General features: G+C 37.1%; 1 protein-coding gene across 2 annotated transcripts; it reads left to right on the top strand.

Moving 5' to 3' along the window:
- Positions 1 to 3,275: 3,275 nt before the first annotated feature.
- Positions 3,276 to 18,334, top strand: LOC129771690 (uncharacterized). Of its 2 annotated transcripts, XM_055775610.1 has the most exons (7): positions 3,276 to 3,543; positions 3,599 to 3,806; positions 3,858 to 3,954; positions 4,013 to 4,115; positions 4,422 to 4,478; positions 17,297 to 17,826; positions 18,064 to 18,334. In XM_055775610.1, exons 1-7 carry the CDS (start codon positions 3,408 to 3,410, stop codon positions 18,172 to 18,174), a joined length of 1,242 nt encoding a protein of 413 aa, XP_055631585.1. In that variant the 5' UTR covers positions 3,276 to 3,407; the 3' UTR covers positions 18,175 to 18,334. The 2 variants fall into 2 exon arrangements, with proteins under 2 accessions (XP_055631585.1, XP_055631586.1); XM_055775611.1 differs by lacking the exon at positions 4,422 to 4,478.
- The last annotated feature ends 1,331 nt before the right edge of the window (positions 18,335 to 19,665 follow it).

The following is a 19,665-nucleotide window of genomic DNA, read 5'->3' as shown; positions in this document are numbered from 1 at the left end:
TCAGATGAGCGATATATCGAATTAAAGCCAATTACTTAGTCCTTTTTGTAAAAATATTACGCTTGCCAAAAATTAAGATTTTGTATTTGTTTTTTTGCTGTTTTCATGGCTTTGGACTAGAGGGTGCTTATTTTTATATATTTTTTTTTAATCTGAGGACATACCCAAAAATCAGAGATGTTATTTTTTTATTTTTATGTTATGAATTTTCATAGATAACCGATAGTTGAAAAAATCAAAATTTTGCCCCTTTTCCAAAAAATACTTTTTTGAAAAAAACAACTTTTGAACAACTGGGCCGATTCAGATGATCGATATATCGAATTGAAGCCAATGATCTGGTCTGGACACTTGCGAAAGATTTGGGTCCCCGTCTTTGTAATTATTGATTGTGTTAATTTTCCATAGTTTTCTCGGTTAAAGATAGATGGCGCTATATTTTTTGTAATATTTTTTCTGAAAGCTGAGTTTTTTTTACATATCATATCCAAAAATCAGAGATGTGATTTTCTTCGCTTTTAAGTTATAATTTTTCAAGGTCAACCGATGGTCCGAAAAATAATTTTTTGCCTTTTCTTCCAAAAATGACTTTTTCAAAAATTCAGAACTTTTTAACAAGGATCTAGGATCCAAGCGTGAAATAACGCAACTATGCCTCCCAGATACGTTAATGCCGTTGGATGCCTAAGATTCTTTCCTACTAACACTACCAATGAATCACAACCCTATACGATCGAAAATATTTTCTTTTTAACTGCAAATTTCAAACATCTTGCAAAATATATCTATGTTACAGCCCCGCGATAAACTAGTAAAACGAGCGCGAGCATTTTGAAACTTTCTATCAGTACTTAGGTACCCTCTTACAAAGTGCATTAGCTTAATCACAAAAACCTTCGTAAAAGAAAGAAAGGAACCACCACTATCTTAAATTTTCGCCTATTCCTATGCAGCTTTCTCGTTGTATTCCATGTGCCAGTCAAGGTTCATTTTCTGGACGGTTCCACTCCGCTCCTGGCCTGATTACTCCAAAAAGATCATCACAATGCAGCCGACTGCTGTTGCAACCAGCGATTTAGCGATTTTGATACGCACCTGGTTGCGACATGACATATGGGCTGCAAACAAAAAACATTTATATGAAATTGACAAAAATTTAAGTTGATTGTAAAATTTTTACTTCATATAAGATGGAATCTTCTCTACGGTTTTATATTTTTCCGTAATACGAACAAAGTCCATATTTAACTTTGGAGACTAATTCCGTTACTCTCGCAGCAGATTCACTTAAAATTCCTTCGTTTCGCATGTTTTGACCCACTCACTCACCCAGATGCTGTGGTTACGGAACTGTTTTTGTTGTTTTTTTGTCTATTTTCCACAATTATAGCTGCATTGGCCAGAGCTACTGCTATAGCGCCATATGATGCTACTGTTGAAGCCATTTTCATTTATAAATATTTTCTTCCTTGAAAAACGCACACAAAACAGTATCCGACCCGACAAACAGTGTACTATGTGATAACCGTGTTTGTCATTCATTCCAAATAGTTGTTTTATGTCAAATTTTTGGCAAAAACAAATAGGTGTAATTATGGTTGTAAAATATTTTTGTCAAACATGAAATTTGTACTAAATTTTGACCAAATTTTGTGTCAAATATTTGACTTTCGGTGGAATTGTGGAGTTTACTCCAAAAAGATCATCACAATGCAGCCGACTGCTGTTGCAACCAGCGATTTAGCGAGAAGGAATGACAGAGACAGAGAAGGAATGGTAAATTACACAACAAATCACTAGAAACTGCACAGACTGGTTTTTGATTCATCGCATACATTATTAACACTCAACCTACCGATGTTTCATGTATACCTATTCCTACCACAGCGAGTCAAGTGAACCTTTATGAATAGTTAGTGAACAATGACTCGAATATATAGTTTTGTTGAGAAACGTGACATACCATATTTCTCCTGTTTATTTCGACATTTGTAGGATAACAATTATTAGCAAAATAATTATATTACAGTTTTTGACACGTAAAATAGCACTGTAGTTTGGAATGGTTACTGCTAACAGTAACTCGCTTGGATAGTCAGCAATACAGTTAATTCTAATTATTCACTATTCATTCCCATATACAACAAAATATATAAAGCAATAGCGAAAATGTGTATGGTAATGGTTTTGTATTACAACTACACATACAAATCTTTCTGATATCATATGAATGTTTGCACGGGTCAAATGACCCGTTGCGATAGTTAGGGCAGATTACATATATTTCTCAGTAAAAAAATAACAAGACAGGAGTAAGCAGTGAAAAAGACATTCGGTGTATGTTCTAAGAAAAGTAGTGTAGATATATTATGTTGTGACAATGTAATTTGCAAGAAAATTTTGAATATGGCTACGGTGATACTGTCTGCTGCTTCTTACGAAAATAAGGCTGTACGAAACGTATACAATGCTGAGAAGTAAACAACTACATAGAATTGTATTGGTGTTGTTACTTGCTTCGTTCGAATTCGCCAGCTTCTATCGAACAAAATTGTTTGTTTCTCTTCCCCAGTTATCGCACAATCAAGTTTTCATGCGTACTCCGATCCAGTGTCACCTCGGCCTAAAAGCTTAAAATGGGTCATTTGACCTCTCGTGGTTGGTTTATACCAGGGACAGACATACAGCTGTTCTTGCGTTGTAAGAGTACAGCGTTGTACAGGTACTATCGTACCATGACAGACATACTTTGGTTGTACATTGTACCGTATGTCAAACTGACAATCAGAATTTTTCCAATTTTCACCACATATTTCAATGAAAAAGGTTTTTATTTAGTGTCTTAACTATCAAACACAACAAGCAAATTTCCACTCTGAGTTATTAACTCAAGAGAAAGTCAGTGAAAAGACTGTTTGCCAAGTGTTTTGATACGATTTGTTCATGCTACCCACCACTATCCGTCTATGGCGCTGCACACAGTACAACTGTAGCCATGTACAGCGGTAAAATAGGTCGGTACAGGTACAACGATTGTACCGAGTTGCTTGCATGGTTCTAGCGCTGTACATGGTGACAGACATACAATTTTCGAAGTACAGCGGTAGAACAGCTGTATGTCTGTCATAAGTATTAATCACAATCATATTCATCTGTTTACCACGAATAAAATAAAAGTGATAATAAACATCAGTGTATGGTTATGATTGATCGGAAACAATTTTTTCAGTGCATTTTATATAAACTCTAAACGGGAAAATAAAATATTATTGGCATCCTTGCATTGTGACAGTAATTCATTGTAGCAGTCATTTTACAGGATCAGGTCGGATTTGTTACATTCTTTTTAAACTGAAAACTAAATTATAGACGAAGTTGAATTTTATTTGGACTACTGTTTCTATAACATGAGTGCGAAGAAATACTTGAAAACGGTCCCTCCTCAGCCTCCGGCACAACCGGTGGCCAAAACCGAGAAAGAGGAGCAACTCTGGAAAGCTCTCAAGCGACACATAATGAGGGAACGGGAACGTAAAAAACAGGGTATTGAACGTCGCGCATACATACGGCTGGAAGTAATAATCCATTTGATTTTCAGAAATGGAGGCCGAGGTGGAAGAGGAACGCCTACGAAAGGAACGGGAAGCTCGGGAAAAACAAGATGTGATGACATTGGGCGAAACGAAAGAGCAAATCCAAAAGTTGGAAAAAACACTCCAAGAGTTGAGAAACGAAAAACAGCAATTGTTTTTACAGCTCAAAAAGGTACTGAATGAGGACGACAATCGGAAGCGTCAGATGAAGGTGTAAGTAATGTTACTTGAACTGGTGTATTGTTGTTAATTGATACTTTTCAGAGAAATGTTTCCCATCCATAATATTCCTCAGCAGCAAATATTTTTGCCACAGCGCACCACGACTATTGCACCGCATCAACAGCATTTGATTCATAAAGTATGCATCCTTTCCGCTTTCTCTAAATCAGTAATACTGTATTAATATATTGTTGTAGAGTAATCAACCAATAAATGTATCCAAACGCACGCATAGTCCATCACCCCAAGGATATTATAAGCAGCCTAGTACAAGTCAAACGTATCCGCCTCCTCAGCAGAGTAAGTATGCTTCAGAGAAAAATAGATCCTTACTAGAGTGATGCAAATCTTTATACTGATATATGAATGATAATTATTTTTTTTTTGTAGAAAATGTTCTGCATTTTAGTTTCTAAAGTTTCAAAATCATTCCGATTCCAGTTATTCTTATTTGTATTGTCTGGATGTTTGCGATCTTCTTTCTTCTAGTGTATTTGATTTCATATTTTGTTACGTATAACATATTTATTCCTCTAAATTGTTTTTTCATTCTTTTCAAAAAACAAAAATATATTCCATTAAATGACCAATTTAACAAAATAACAGAAATCGAGGAAGGCAGGCGAGGCCCGGGTGAAGTGGCCCGTGCCGTTCTGTGGAACAGTGAGTTGAACTTTTGATACCTTTTTTGCAATAAAACTTGTTCCTCTTTAAGTATACGCTATACGCTTTCATCCCCCCGTTTATATCATTTCTATATATTTCGTGCTACTTTTCATAACCCCTTTTCAACATATCATTTTAATCAAGTTTATTCACATATGTTACGTGTTCGATTGACTCTCAGGGAACAATTTCCCGTAATGTTGCGCATATCTCTTTTTACTTGCATCTGTATCTGTTCTGTTTCAATCTGTTTTTTACGTTTTTACCTTAGGCTCCCGGATATGCAAGAATTTAATATAAGCTGTTGCCAATACAAATATTTTTCAAACTACAAATTACGACGAAAATATATACCCATGCAGAAACAGCGAAATAAGTTTAATTTTGAAATGATCAATCGTTCGAACGCAGTGTATGCATATTAGGGTTCCAATGAAAATGGTCACCTCGAATTTCAAAAAGGTACCCCATAAAAAATGTTCACCACCTCGCCAAATATCGCCAGCCTATGCCAAATATCAGCTCAATCGGACTTAAGGGAGAGTGGCGCAAAGTGGGTCAAAGTTTGAGTTTTTAGAAAATCGAAAAATCACCCAAGAGGTAAAGGAAATTGGGGTTTTCGATTTTTTTTATGCCAAATGTCTTAAAAATGCATGAAACGTCGAGATCTAGTGTCATTTCGAGAAATTTTTTTTGTCAAAAATCGGCGTTCTGGGACTTAGTTTTTTTTCGGAGTACGAAACGAAAAGTATGGTTCTGGGTGCCAATAAAAATAGTTATCTCGATTTCTCAATCGAAACTTGCTACGAAACGTTGATTTGCACGATAATATACCCTATGCAAAATATTAGCTCATTCGGACTTTATTTACTGGTGTCACAAACGTTAAAATTTTAGTTTTTTTGAAAAACGAAAAATCACCGAAAATGGAGGTTTTAAAAAAAAGTTTGATGCCAAATGTCCCAGAATGCCGATTTTCGACAAAAAAAATTTTTCGAGATGACACAAGATCTCGACATTTCATGCAATTTTAACACCTTTGGCATCAAAAAAAATTTCGAAAACCCCGATTTCCTGTGATTTTTCGATTTTCAAAAAACTCAAACTTTGACCGCTTTGCGCCACTCTCCCTTAAGTCCGATTGAGCTGAAATTCGGCATAGGGTGTTTTTTCGAGGCGGTGAACATTTTGTATAGGGCAACTTTTTGAAATTTAAGCGTCGATTTTTTCCCACACATTCATTGGCACCCTAATGCATATATTATTATAATAGAGCAATTTCATACCAAATCCCTCTTCGATTTTTTTGAAATTTGGTACATATGATGGAAACTATCTGAAATAAAAAAAAATATTATCATATGAGCAATGTAAATTACGACTTTTAAGAGGGCGTATTCAAAATGATAGTAACTCTTTGAAAAAATGGTAACTCAAAACCCAGATATCTGATTGAAATATGTTTTCATGTTTCTTTGTTTTTAAGAGGCTTTAAACTTTGCAGTTCATTCGCCTCCAAATCTGATTGAAATATGATGTTCGACACAGTGTTGGAAAATCAATTAACTATTTAAGAAAAATAATAATCTGAATCCACCGTTAAAACATCCTACTCAAAAATTGAATTTAATATTAAAAACTTTTATATCTCAAAACATACTTACAAACCCAACTTTGATACTGTCTGTATATTTTTATTGGAAAACCAATTAGGTAAAGTTTGACGTACAGTGGTACCGTGGTAAACTCACCAGAATGGAGATATAACTCAGCAAACATAAAATCGTATAACTTTTGCACATGCTAGGTCATTATATAAATTCGTATCAAATTACAATCGTGTAAAGAATCAATCAAAGGATGCATCACGTGTATCCGAAATCGTAAAAAATGCAAAAAAAAAACGATTTTCTATATCATTGATGGATTAAGTTGTATATCGGTTTAACGATCATCCGAGTATCGCAATATGCAGTATTATATACGCACATTCTATTCACTTTATATAGCATAGTCGGGCCAAATAGATTTCTTCTGACTTGCACTGTGGTCACACACATTCTAGAGCTTGCCACTCCAGAATGTATCCAAGGCGTGTTAATCGGCATAGAAATCTCAACTTTAATACAAATAAAAATGACGCAAGTAATACCGCTGGGAACGTTACTGCCATCCAAGAAGAAGCATTGTCGGGCCAAATCGCATATCAGTGTAAAAAACATCGTATATCGTTGAATACGGCTTTATGTGCGTATAAAATATGACATAATATCGTCTCCATTTTTGCGTGTATATGTCTGTTATATGCGTCAAATATCATCCAAATGTTCAAAAAAATTTCTACGGTTCAAAAAAGAACCACGATTCAAAAAAGAACCACGATTCAAAAAAAAATCGGTTCAAAAAAAAACCACGGCTCAAAACAGCACCACGGTTTAAAAAAGAACCGTGATTCTTTTAAAAGCTTACAGCAACTTTGATAATTTTTCATGTCTTTGGGATATATATTTCAAAACTGTTTGGGATATAAAACGAGGAGAAAACTGTGTCGTTATCAAAAACTGCTGTGCTCTCCCTACTGATGATTCGACTTATTCAACATTATATGAAGCAAGATAAAGCAGTTCTAGTGATTATAAAAAAGCTTAGTAATGAATTGTCACATCCTTAGAATGATGATAATTTTGATGGGAATATATTAGAGAAAACCTTCAGTAAAGTAATATTTTTACTATTCTCGTCACAAATTATTGTTTTAAACTTTATGTTTTGCGTTTTCCATTCTTTACGTATTCGAATAAACCGCTTCTTGAAAAGGGCCGGCACTTTTCATTGAGCGCAGGCTCTGAACCGCTCACTGAAATGAACCGTTTTGCCCGGGGCGGGTGTCTTGAGTGTCCCCCTTTCCATTCAAACTTTGTCCTCAAGTATTTTGGTGTAACCTAGGTTCGCACGAGTTCCAGCCTAACTGTTGTCAAAATGTTTATTTGTTTATTATTTAACTTATAAATATTTTCGGCGCCAGCGAGATATAATTGATCCCGTGCCGAAAGCGATCATGACGTTCTAGTTCGCATGCATCGAAGCAGAGTTCTTTCGTTTGTGTCAAGATTAGGATTGGGTGATCTTTAGAAAAAGATCGATCTTTACGGATCGATTTTCTAAATTGCGTAGAGATCGATTCACTGATTAAATTGGTACTAAAGAATCGATCTTTGAAAAATCGATCGAAATTTCTTTCCAATTTATTACTTATTCTATATAAGTGTTCCACATTTGTATTCAAATATAAAAGGCATTTTATTTTGATTCTCAGCATGAAGGTCATAAAAAATAGAAAGTCCACAAAAATACTATTTTTCAGGGCAAGATGAATTGTACCGTCATGCAATAACAACTGATATTCATCCAGAACTACGCTGACAATGAATCCATAAAATTGGTCTGGGATTCTGTCGAAATCTTGGTAGTAGTTCCAGTTTTAGAAAAGAATGCTTCCGCTGGACCTGATGTCACCATAAATATAACTTGACCACTTGTTTTTTAATGACCAAACTTACAGAACTAAATCTCAATTTACGATCACCAATTTAACAACCTTGAAAGAGACCCAATGTTTATAAAATTTGTCAGGTGGTTTTTGGAGAGGTTAAAATCAATGTTCACTGGAAAACAAATTTACAAAAAAAATTCTATGACCAAAAAATCGAAAATATCGTTTTTTACGATTTTTCGGAGTACAAAGAATCGATCCAAAAAATCGGAAAGGAAAAGGTAGATCTTCTAAATATCGATCCAAGATCGCCCAATCCTAGTCAGGATTCGTAGATTGTAACAACAAATGAATGTCACTGAGGGAAATGTCTTCTGCAAGATCATATTAAAACAAACTAAAATCAGTTATTCAGGAAAACATTCAATCGGTAAACACTGTTCACACAAATTCCAACCCGAAAACTGATGTACTCGTACCAGGGCCCTGGAATTCCTATCCCAACCAACACACATTGTGCGTAGGCATCATAGAAATAGCTTGTCAATTCAGTCCCGCTGTGAAGATTCTGAAGGTTGAAGTTTGTTTCGCAATGTGCTTGGGGTATTTTTCAAATTAAAACTCAGTTTGAAAAAAACAAATCTGTATATAAACTGGTGCCCGCTCGGTAATCCACACTCAAGGACGATCGATTTTGTATATCGGTTTATCGAGCTAAATTCCCGGATTTTCGAGCTAAATTCCCTTAAAAATGATTCTATTATGATTCTGTAGTGATCCTTGATGGCAGCTAAAACACTATGATTCTTGACCAATCCCGTTTCTGCCTTGCTACCGGTCCGAACAAAATCTCTAGCAAAAAACGACGTATCGGTAATAATTTTGAACAAAGCGGCTACTTTATTGATACTGCAAATTGTGCCATTGACGATAGACAATGCGGACAATTCGGTATGTTTCATCACGGGTTGGGGTAGAGAATATTTCACTCAATAGTATCAATTTTGAATGTTCACAAATGTTTCAATCGATTGTCGAATCCAGTTCAAAAGAGGCGAATACTTCCCTGTAGCAATCATAATTCAAAGCTTATACACTGAGAGGAATAGTTAGTAAATACGACGAATTTTTTGGTACATGTTACCAATTCTCTAGTCATTTTCTACCCTACTAATCATTGGTACATATTACGAAAGAAAAATGGTAGGCACAAACGTCAAACAAACTACGATTTGTTGGTCCAACATTGGTGCAATATCAGTGAAAATTTTGCTTCTCATTTGTGAGAGATAATCATCAGGGATAATAGAAATGTTTTTTAATAATTATTTTTAATTTAAAAAATTATATTTGGTTACATTTAACTCCACATACTTAGAATACATTATAATAATAATATATAACTTATTCTATGAGCAGCGTAAACGAGGAACGTTCCCGTTCATCTTCCTGCTGCATCGCTCTAGTTAGCATTATTTAGGGAGTGCCGGTAGCACCAGCACGTTTCATCCGCATTTTGTTCTCTCGTGTCTCTATGAAGAAAAGAAATACATATGTTAATAATATTAAATATGTATATATGTAATGAAACGTAACCTCACAAATACTTACCTCCGAATCGCTTCATCTCCAAAATAGAAATGGCGATTTGCAAAGTGCGCACATCACAGATGTTAGGTATGACAAAAAAACAAAGTTACTAATGGTATGAAGTAAAATCTACGAATCTCTGGTAGGAACGTTCATTGCGTCTGACATCGCTTTTACGCAATTTTGGTAATATTTACAAAACATTTGTATATTTTACCAATGTTTTGGCTACTAAAGATTTGGTAGTTGCTTTTACTAAACTATTTCTCCAGTGTACTTATTCACTCACACACTTACAAGAAGAACCGTTCAGAAAACTTCCGAAATATCCATTCATTGAGAATTGATTCAGATGCTACTTCGAACAAATATGAGCCAGCGGTAGTTCAACGTCTACCTTGCGGTTATATCACAAATATAACTTACTTCGAGTTTTTATTGATGAGAAAAAGATGTGAAGTTCACTCACTTAACCATCCGCAATGTTTTTGAATTGGTAAGTATTTTGTATGAATAAAATAAAGATACATTTTTTTGAGAAATTTGGCTATAAGGGGCAATGGTATCATTTCTTTCTGGAAAAGGGGTCTCTTGCCCAAAATAGTTGGAGAATCCCTGGAATCTCGGTTCCTTACAACAGCAAGAAAAATTACCAGTGTACTGAGCCTAGTCACAACCTTACCCAGAGTTTATCCTTTAGTTTTAAAATATTTCTACGCTAGACCTACTTCACGTATCATAACAGAAGTACAGTTGACGCAGAATTTTGAAATCACAAACTGCTGATGGAAGGCACGTGAACTTGATCTAGTATTCGAGTTCCCATCACACCTATGTGGCTCAGAAGCATATCTCAGCGATGAGTTTGAAAGGCGAACAACGTGTAAACAGATTCAACAGTTCTTAAATATGTTCCACACAGAGGATTTTAAGCAAACCAAAGTATGGTGCCCTCATAAATTCAAAGAGTGGTCTACAAACCCTATAAATACAGCTTTTTTGTTTGATTTCTCTACAAAATCGGAACTCCTCCGTCCTCCGTCAAATCTTTGGCTATTTTGGTTATAAAACCTAATTGTCGGTTGGCTTTACCAATAATGGTATTTCGATGATTAGCGAATGTAAGCGAATCTAACAAGACGCCTAAATCACTTATTTGTTCAACTCTATTGAGCACAATATCTCCAATGTGGTAGTCTAAAATTACGCGCTGCGATATTCGATGAAACGTTATGATGGAACACTTCGGAATACTGACAATCAACTTGTTCCTTCGGCACCAGTCGACGAATACATTCGGCAAATGTTGTAGACGATGACAGTCTTCGATGCACTTTACCGCACAGTACAATTTCAGATCATCAGCGTAGATTAGTTACAGCCATCGCCAAGTAAAGATCGTGGAAAGCAGAAGTCCCAAGTTGCTACCTTGAGGAACTCCACTCAAGTTTTCAAACGGATCTGAAGTATATGTCCCTAATTTGACACGAAGAACTCTACCACGCAGATACGAGCTTAACACAGCTTTGAGATCGGTATATACTACGTCTACTTGAGCTCTAGCTTCCAGTTGTACAAAACAAGTGAACGAGAAATCCAGTATATAAGTTGTAACCGAACGACCTGTCATGAACCCATGTTGGACAGGAGAAATATAGCATTTTGCTCCAGTGAGTATGCTTTGGCTAACTATTATTTTGAACAATTTCGATGCAGCTGAAAGACTCGTGATTCTACGGTAATTCCGAACATTTCGTCTATCTCGCCTTTTGAACACGGGAAACAGAATTGAATGTTTCCAAATTTCTGGAAATTTACGCTGTTCAAATGAGCGATTGAAAATCGTACTCAATGGATATGCTAAAAAGGTAGCACACCGGCGAAACACAACGGCGGGAATACCATCGGGTCCAGGCGAGAAGGTGTTCTTCAGTTTGTTAGTAGCAGCAAGAACATTAGACATTAGGTGCTCCCTTGGCCGAGTGGTTAGCGTCACAACTAACATGCCGGGTGTTCGGGTTCGATTCCTGTTCTGGTCGGGGGAATTTTTCGTCAAAGAAATTTCCTCCGACTTGCACTGTGATCACGCGTATTCTAGAGCTTGCCACTCAGAATGCATCCAAGGCGTGTTATTTGGCATAGAAATCTCAACTAAGTACTAATAAAAATGACGCAAGTAATACTACGTTGAGACGGCGAAGTTCCTCTAGGAACGTTAGTGCCATTGAAGAAGAAGAAGAAGAACATTAGACTGAGTGATTTCGAACATGTCTAAATCCACTATATCAGTAGGCACATCTCCGATTGCTCATTCTACTTCGTCATCGGAAGCAGCTGATTCTGCAAAGACGGATGCAAACAATTCAGCGAATTGCTTGCAGCTTTCAGATACAGAGGCAGATGGTTCGTTGTCAAGCAATGTATGCACCGGAATGACTGATTTTTTCCTTTTTGAATTGACAAAATTCCAAAACGCATTAGGATTGCGTCTTAGGTTAGATTGAACTATGCAACCATGTTTTTGATGCCAACATATCGAGCATACCAAAACAGCTAAGATGCGGGCAGTTTGATTGGTTTTGAACCCTACTGACAGCTGCGTCATATGAGATGTATGAATTTTTATAGTTTTTGATAACTGATAACTTTGATGTGAATAACTTCGGAAAATGTACTGCAGACCTTCTCAAAAGCCACCTTGGGGAAATGCACATTCGCGATGCCTAAGGCCATGTTCGCACCGTAGCGGGGCGTCAACGTGGCTTTGGCGGGCGTGGGCGTGTCTCGCCACAATATTTCAATTCACTCCCATTGCACCGTGCCAGCGGCGTGTTTTATGAAAATTGTAAATGTGTAGGAAAGAACGACATTTTGTTTTGTTTTGAAATATTCCAGCCCCGTAGACGCATCCGGGTAAAAACCTCGACGACGAGAAACATATTTTCAATTAGTGTCTGAGCCAAGTAAGAAAGGTGTCAGAACATACATTCGGCGTCCTCGCTTCATGTTGTCGAACCATAATTACATAATTACAATATGAAATATGAATTCATGTATTGAGAATCTGCCACATAAAAATGAATCGAAACAACAACAAAATAATTTGAATTTTCCTCAGTCTTGCACACAAGGATTTCAAGTGATTTTTTTCACATACTATGGAAAATATGAATAAAAATAAGAAAATCATAATTTCATTTTTCAACAACGTTTAATATATAATACAATATTTATTCTGATTTATTGCCGTAACAACAAGGCTTTGATTTAAAAAGCTAGGGTTTAGGTAAGTTTACAAAACATAAAATGAGATATGTAACAAAAATAGGGCAGATTTCATGGTATATTATGTAAAATCCTTATTTACGATAAAGATTATTATATAAATATCATTAGACGGGAAATTTATTTGTTCAAAAGACAAACAGTGAAGAAAGCAAAACAAATGAACAATTCTCGCGTAACTTTTGAAAAGGTCCAATGTAACATTTTCGTCAACTCGAGAAAAACGAAGTTGAAGACCCAAACATTATTCCGCGAATTGTCTTAAAAGCTTTCGATCTTTATCGCTACTTTCACCACTAGCAGTCAAGAATAACTCTGAAAAACCAATCGTAACTGTTGTTCCGTGATTTGAGATTAAAGTTGAAGACTAGGAGCGAAAAATGTTACATTGGACGTTTTGACTACCCGCATTTGCACATTGGACATATTACGTTGCACGATAAGGATTTGAAACTAACTACTAAACAACAATCCAAATAACAGCATTTCATTCTAAAGGCAGATTATTATTGTTATCACTCGTTGAATTGCACTGAAATCGGTAACAACACCTGTAAGAAACAAAAACTCGAAACGACCAAAGTACGACTTCGTATTGTTTTGACTGCTTTGTTACTTCGGACGTTTCGGGCGTCGGAGGAAGGAAGCGTCCGAAGTAACAACCAGGCGCTTAAAATCCGAATCTGTACATTGGATATTTTTATATCGGCGATAAAATGATGAAGAAGATAAATACGTGAACGATTGTTTTTGTAATACATTCAATGATTGAAAACTAATAGCGTGCATCCATTAACTCGATTTGTTTACATTTGTTACATAGGACCTTTTCAAAAGTTACGCGGGAATTGACCGAATAATGTATGTTTTTTCAGGTTTACACGCCGGTCGATTTTTTCTCACAATGAGAGTTGTCACATTCATGCATTTAGTTCGCATTAGCTTTCATGATACTGCTTTTGTTCTTAGTTCTTCATTTTGAAATGCCTTCGAAGAATCAAATATCAACACTTTGTACGCGCCAGCAACGATTATCGCACTTACAACCGATGTCTGTACAAACGTTACACTCCTCGTACACAAGACAACCTACGGAGAAATTCGAAGTAAACACTAAAAAAGAGGAATTGGAATTTCGTAAACGGAAAAAAGTAGACTATCTGTAGAAATGTCCCAGGATCCCGAATCTGCTCGATCCCTTTCTGAAAAATGCGGGCTTTTCGCTACACATTTAAAAAGCGCATTCAACAGCTCCATTGCTTCCGATGAGCAAGCAGAAGTGGGTTGCAAAGACACACCAAACAATGTATGTTAACTGACAGGTGTTACTGTTACCCACGAACAGGTAGAATCTGCTATTGCCAAGATGAAACACTCTACATCAACTAGTTCGGATGGAATTCCCTCCTGCGTTTGGAAACGTTGTTCAAGCGCATTGGTGCATCCATTAACACTGCTTTTCAACCGTTAGCGGAATAAATCGTTATCTCTACCAGAAACATGAGTTTCGGAATAACGTTTCAATACATTGACTTAGTTTAAAGTCAAGTCAATTTTAAGTTTATATTTTGATGTAATATTTTGATCACTTGATGAGCAATATGTTTCATGTACGTTCTTGTTTAACCTGACCGTTTATTGTGAATCTATCTCTATTTGATACAAACACGAAAAGAAAGAGGTTTTTATGCCCTTTTGAGTAATAGATCCACTATCTCAAAAGGGATTTTCCTCATCATGAAACATTTTATTAATGCGTCAAGCTAGATGGAAATAAATGAATAAATAAAATGAAATAAAAATAAAATATATATATATTGTTTCATGTATTTTCATGTGTTCTCGTTTTGTGCAAATTGAACAAATGCGCGCCGGTGCGGTAAACAAGTGTGCCGGACACAAAATTTTGGACCGTCCGTACTGTTGTGTAAATCGTCGCAACTATTTCTCCCCCGAGCGCGTTTGTGTGTTTTTAAAAAAACTACAGTGGTGTTGGTAGAGAATGGGCAGTTGCTGTGCCGTCGTAATGGCGGGTGTCCCCGGTCCCGCACCTACTGTGTGGGGCCAAAATGGTGGTAGGAATCACCGAATTATTGACGTTAGATATTCGGGGGCCACGCCACCAGTCTATATGGACCCTGAAGGCAACCATGGCGAATTAACTGCCCTACGAATCACGCGGGTAGACGATGAAGACATGGATAAGGCGCTATCCACCGCGCCTTTCCTCATCCGTAGGTCCATAGAAGATTGTGCGGGGGTAGTCGAGGACGCATTCCCAGAAGGTGGTAGTTCTGTGTACGTGCTGGAAGTGCGCAATAAAATGCAAGTGGAAAATCTGTTGGTGCTGACTCGTCTGATGGTTGGAACACGGGTACGGGTGTTCGGTCATCAGTGCCTAAACAGTACTAAGTGAGTTGTAATTTGTGGCCAAACCGCGAACATGTCGGAGCAAGAGATCGTCGAATGTTTCCTGGACCGTGACATAGACTATGGCACCGTAAGCTACATCTTCGATGCAGTGAACGGTCGGCCAGTAATCTATGCAAGCGCTGTTCGAGAGGAAGGAGAGGAGGAGCAGGACATATGATGATCATAGAGGACATCTCAGACTAACGAATCAATGAACTTATGAAAGCAATAGCACAAAAAGACACCATTATCTCGCCTTTTTGACACTCAGTGCGCAGAGACTGCCAAGAACGAAGAAGTCTTTAGATCATTGGTCCCTCGAATGGACAATCAACCATGTGGCCCTGGAGCAGTGTTTGACCCAGAGAGAGCAAACCATCGTTACACTGCAAAAAGAAATCGTCGTAGCCAGATCCCAATTAACTCGAATCAGCACTATAGAATCATTCGACACAGTGCAGTCTATCACATCAATTCCCGCACCTACAACAAACACTTAGATCTCCACCGCGCCGGCCACTGGAACCCATTGATGATGCCGACAGCGATGCGGACGAACAAAACCCCTTTCTATGGCCTCACCGCCCACGCCAACAAAAAGCAAACCACGCTGTTGTCATCAATCCTGATAAAACATCAGCCGGAGAGCACGTATGTAGATATTGCGTCACTGGAATCTTGGTAGGCGATTGCGCAATGACGTAATAAATTGTGATTCGAAGAAGAAACAATAATCGTGAGTTGACCAACAATTCATGGTCAACATGTACGCGAAGGTAGAGAGCAAACGACTACGATTTCTGCGACACAATCAACATAAATTGCGCGAGGGAGAATATATTCACTTTCGAGACGCTATCATGAGTAACGCCGACACAGCCTAAAGCCAGAAATTAAAAATTTGTTAGACATGAGAATATGTCGTAAAGTATATTTCATACCGTTAGAGTGCCGCTTAGCGTATATTCAATATCAATTATTGTGGCCATATGCAGAACAAAAATTCATTCGTCATTTTTCTTCTCAATAGAACACAATAGTCATTGGCGCTCCGTCATTTCCGGCAGCATAAACATTAAACACACTTCCGTTCAAATCTTTTCATTCGTTCTAGTTTACTGATAAATTATCGTTCTATTTGAACAATTATATTCGATCAATTTTATAGATCGTTAAAACATTCAAACACGCTTACTATACATTCGTTATTTTTTATTAAACCAGAATATTCGCTAGAAAAAAATTATATGGCAGAACAACGTTTGGCGGGTCAGCTAATAAAGAAGCTAATAAAGAATTAAATGGTTACGATTTCACAAAGCACTTATATTTCGTTAATTTTCAAAAACTCATATCTCCATTTGGTGAGTTTACCACGACACCACTGTTCCAGTACAGCTTTGCAATAAGAATATACAAAAAAAAAGTCGAAAAGTGGGGGGGGGATTGTTTTGAGAAATGGAAGTACTTAATAATAAAAAATTTTAACAGTGGATTGAAACTGTCGTTTTTCCTAAATAGTTCATCGACTTTCCAAAAACTTTGTTAAACATCATATTTTAATCAGACATCTAGATTTTCAGATTTTTTGAAAGAAAGTTCAATGATTTTGATTACGTCCTTTAGAAAAATGAATCCTAAATAAAATTGGTGATAAATAAATGGTGATAAAGAAAATTGAATAAAAAAGTGATAATGAAAATTGTAATTGTGGGTAGCTTCCATCATGAGTTTCATATAAATCGAAGAGAGTCGCGTCAAAATTTGCTGTTTTTTGGCTGATTTGGCGTGGAATTGCTCTATTAATTCCCCAGGGGTATCGTAGAATCCCACAATCGCTGTATACCTGAATAACAATTACCACATTTTCTTCAAAACCCTTGCATTATCCCACCAACGCAGTACTAACAAAGCCGATAAATCTTCCAGGACAGAACGGCTTTCTCGTTGAGGACTTTCACACCTTCAAATGCTTTCCCCCCACTTAATTCAAAACTCTGTCCAAGTAATCATTTTCGTTTAAATATTTTTTCAGAGTCTCAGTATTGTCCACCCGGAACACTATTCTATCCATCCAACCAACCACCACCGAATCCGCAGGATAACCGTCAACCACAGCCTCAGATCATATATCCACCGTACCAGGGTAACATTGCGATGCCTATTCGGCAAGCATATCATGTGGATATTACACCACAACAAGGACCTCCCCCGCAAGGGCCTCCAAAGGTATCCGAGGTTAAACCTGGACCTGTGCCGGGATCAACCTCCGGCAATGTGTATCATATTACACTCGATCAACAGGGTATTCCCCAGGGGCCGACGCAACAAAATCCAGGACCTCCTCCACAGCTAAAAGCTATAACGATCGAAAAAATACCACAAGATAGAGGCGTTCCGTATCATATTGAGTTGAAACATGATGACCGAAAGGATATTCGACAAACACAGCCCCCTCCACAACAACCTCCCCAGCCAAGCACTCATCTGCCGGAGGGAATTGTTTATTCGTCGGCACTGCGTGCAGGTGCTATTCCGATGCATGCGATCGCTGCCAATCAGCAAGTAAGCGCAATTGATCTAACCAAGTATTGCTAAACCTCTGCTGTTCCTATCCCACAAACGCGAATATTATATTCGTCACCGCTTTGATAATTTGCTTGATTGTGCACAAAAACATTACCTCTTAGATTGGTTTGGGGTAGCGCTTCCTCTCACCTATGAATACATTGCCTTTTGCCATAAGACAAAAAAAGAAATCGTTTTTGTTCTGCTTATTTCTACCCGTGCGGTTTCCTCTAGATGCCGAAGGGCAGCATTACGCAGGGCTACCCCCAGTCAAGGCCACCACCGATCCCCAATACGGTCCCACAGCAGCCGACACAGATGCACTATCAGAGACATCGGTACTAGTGGTTGCGAGTTGAGCTGTGTGGATATGATGTTACTACATTTCCCTTATTATTGCAATGAAACAGTTACTTAATACGGAATTTTAATCATTGAGTATGTTTTGAGATGCGCCCGTGGATGGTCTTTGAATATAAATATAACGACGAAATCTAGAAATATGACAACATATAATAGTTTTTCTTAATTCAGGGTCAATGATGACACTTCAATGTATTGGATCATTGTGTTGGACATTTCGGCTCATTTTAATTCTGGATGTTGGTTCTATAATCTGAATACGCTTAGATGCTTCGTATGTTGTAAATATGTTAGATTCAAGAACAGTATAAAGTGTTATCCACTTTGTGCGAATGGTTCACATCGTTAGTGTTTATGGTACCTTGGTACATTGGGATTCTAATGCACACTAAACAATTACAAAGTATATCGTCTTCAATATATTAATCATGTTAGAGGCGAATGAACTGAAAAGTTTAAAGCCTCTTTAATTCAACATCATCATCATATTGTTCAATTTCAAGCCGTTGCTTCCTCTGTTGTACGAAGAAGTTCTATATTCTCAAAAAAAAATCCACCCCAAATTTTCTTTATTTCTTTATTTTTCTTGTAACTTAAGACAATTATCTTTTTTAATGTTACAATGTAGATTAAATATGGGGTTGCTTATACATTGCTACTATTTATTGCTCTCTTTAATTTTTCCTACTCGTCTATTGCAAGCTCGACAAGAGACTCCTCTTGAAAGTTACCTTAGAATGAATTGATTACTTTAATGGCAGTTGGTAGACTATTCCAATTAACAATGCCTCTGACGAAAAATAATTGACCGTAGAAGAAGGATGATTGACCGAAGGAGAAGGAATTTTGAAACTATTTGTCCGTGTGCCTCTCAGAAGCTCGAGTTTTTCAAACAGATAACCAGGAACTTCGGCTTAATAATGCGGAATAAAATTACACATGAATTGTACTTGCAAAAGTGAGTAAAATTACATCCGATTAGGCTCTTTTGTAAGTGAGAAACATGTGAATATCTAGATAAATGATATCAATAGCGAACATAAGCATTTAGAGCAACACGCAATTTATCGAGAGACCTACTCAAAGCATTATTATGAATGAAATCACCATATATGAAATATGGTAAAGGTAGCGCTTTGAACAACTTTGTTTTTGTTCGCGTGTCATAATGTTTCGTTGTCAAGCTTAGGCGTTTTAGTGAATCATAGATTTTTGAGCATTGAGATTTGAAAAGGTAAGATGTATTGAGCAAAAATCGAGCACAGAAGGTAAATCGTTTATAAAAAGGGAAAAGAGAAGGGGTCCCAGAACCGATCTTTGAGGAACGCCTGATAAAATCGGTTGAAAAGTAGACAACACACCATTGTTGAAAACCGCTTGAGTCCTATTGCTTAAGTAACTCTTTATGAGTTTTGTACTTGAGTTCGAAAATCCATAAAGCGTTACTAGTTTAATGACAAGTTTACTATGGAC

This window comes from Toxorhynchites rutilus, chromosome 2, assembly GCF_029784135.1.
Source record: "Toxorhynchites rutilus septentrionalis strain SRP chromosome 2, ASM2978413v1, whole genome shotgun sequence".
Taxonomy (NCBI): domain Eukaryota; kingdom Metazoa; phylum Arthropoda; class Insecta; order Diptera; family Culicidae; genus Toxorhynchites; species Toxorhynchites rutilus.
This window is presented reverse-complemented; position numbering and strand designations above follow the sequence as displayed.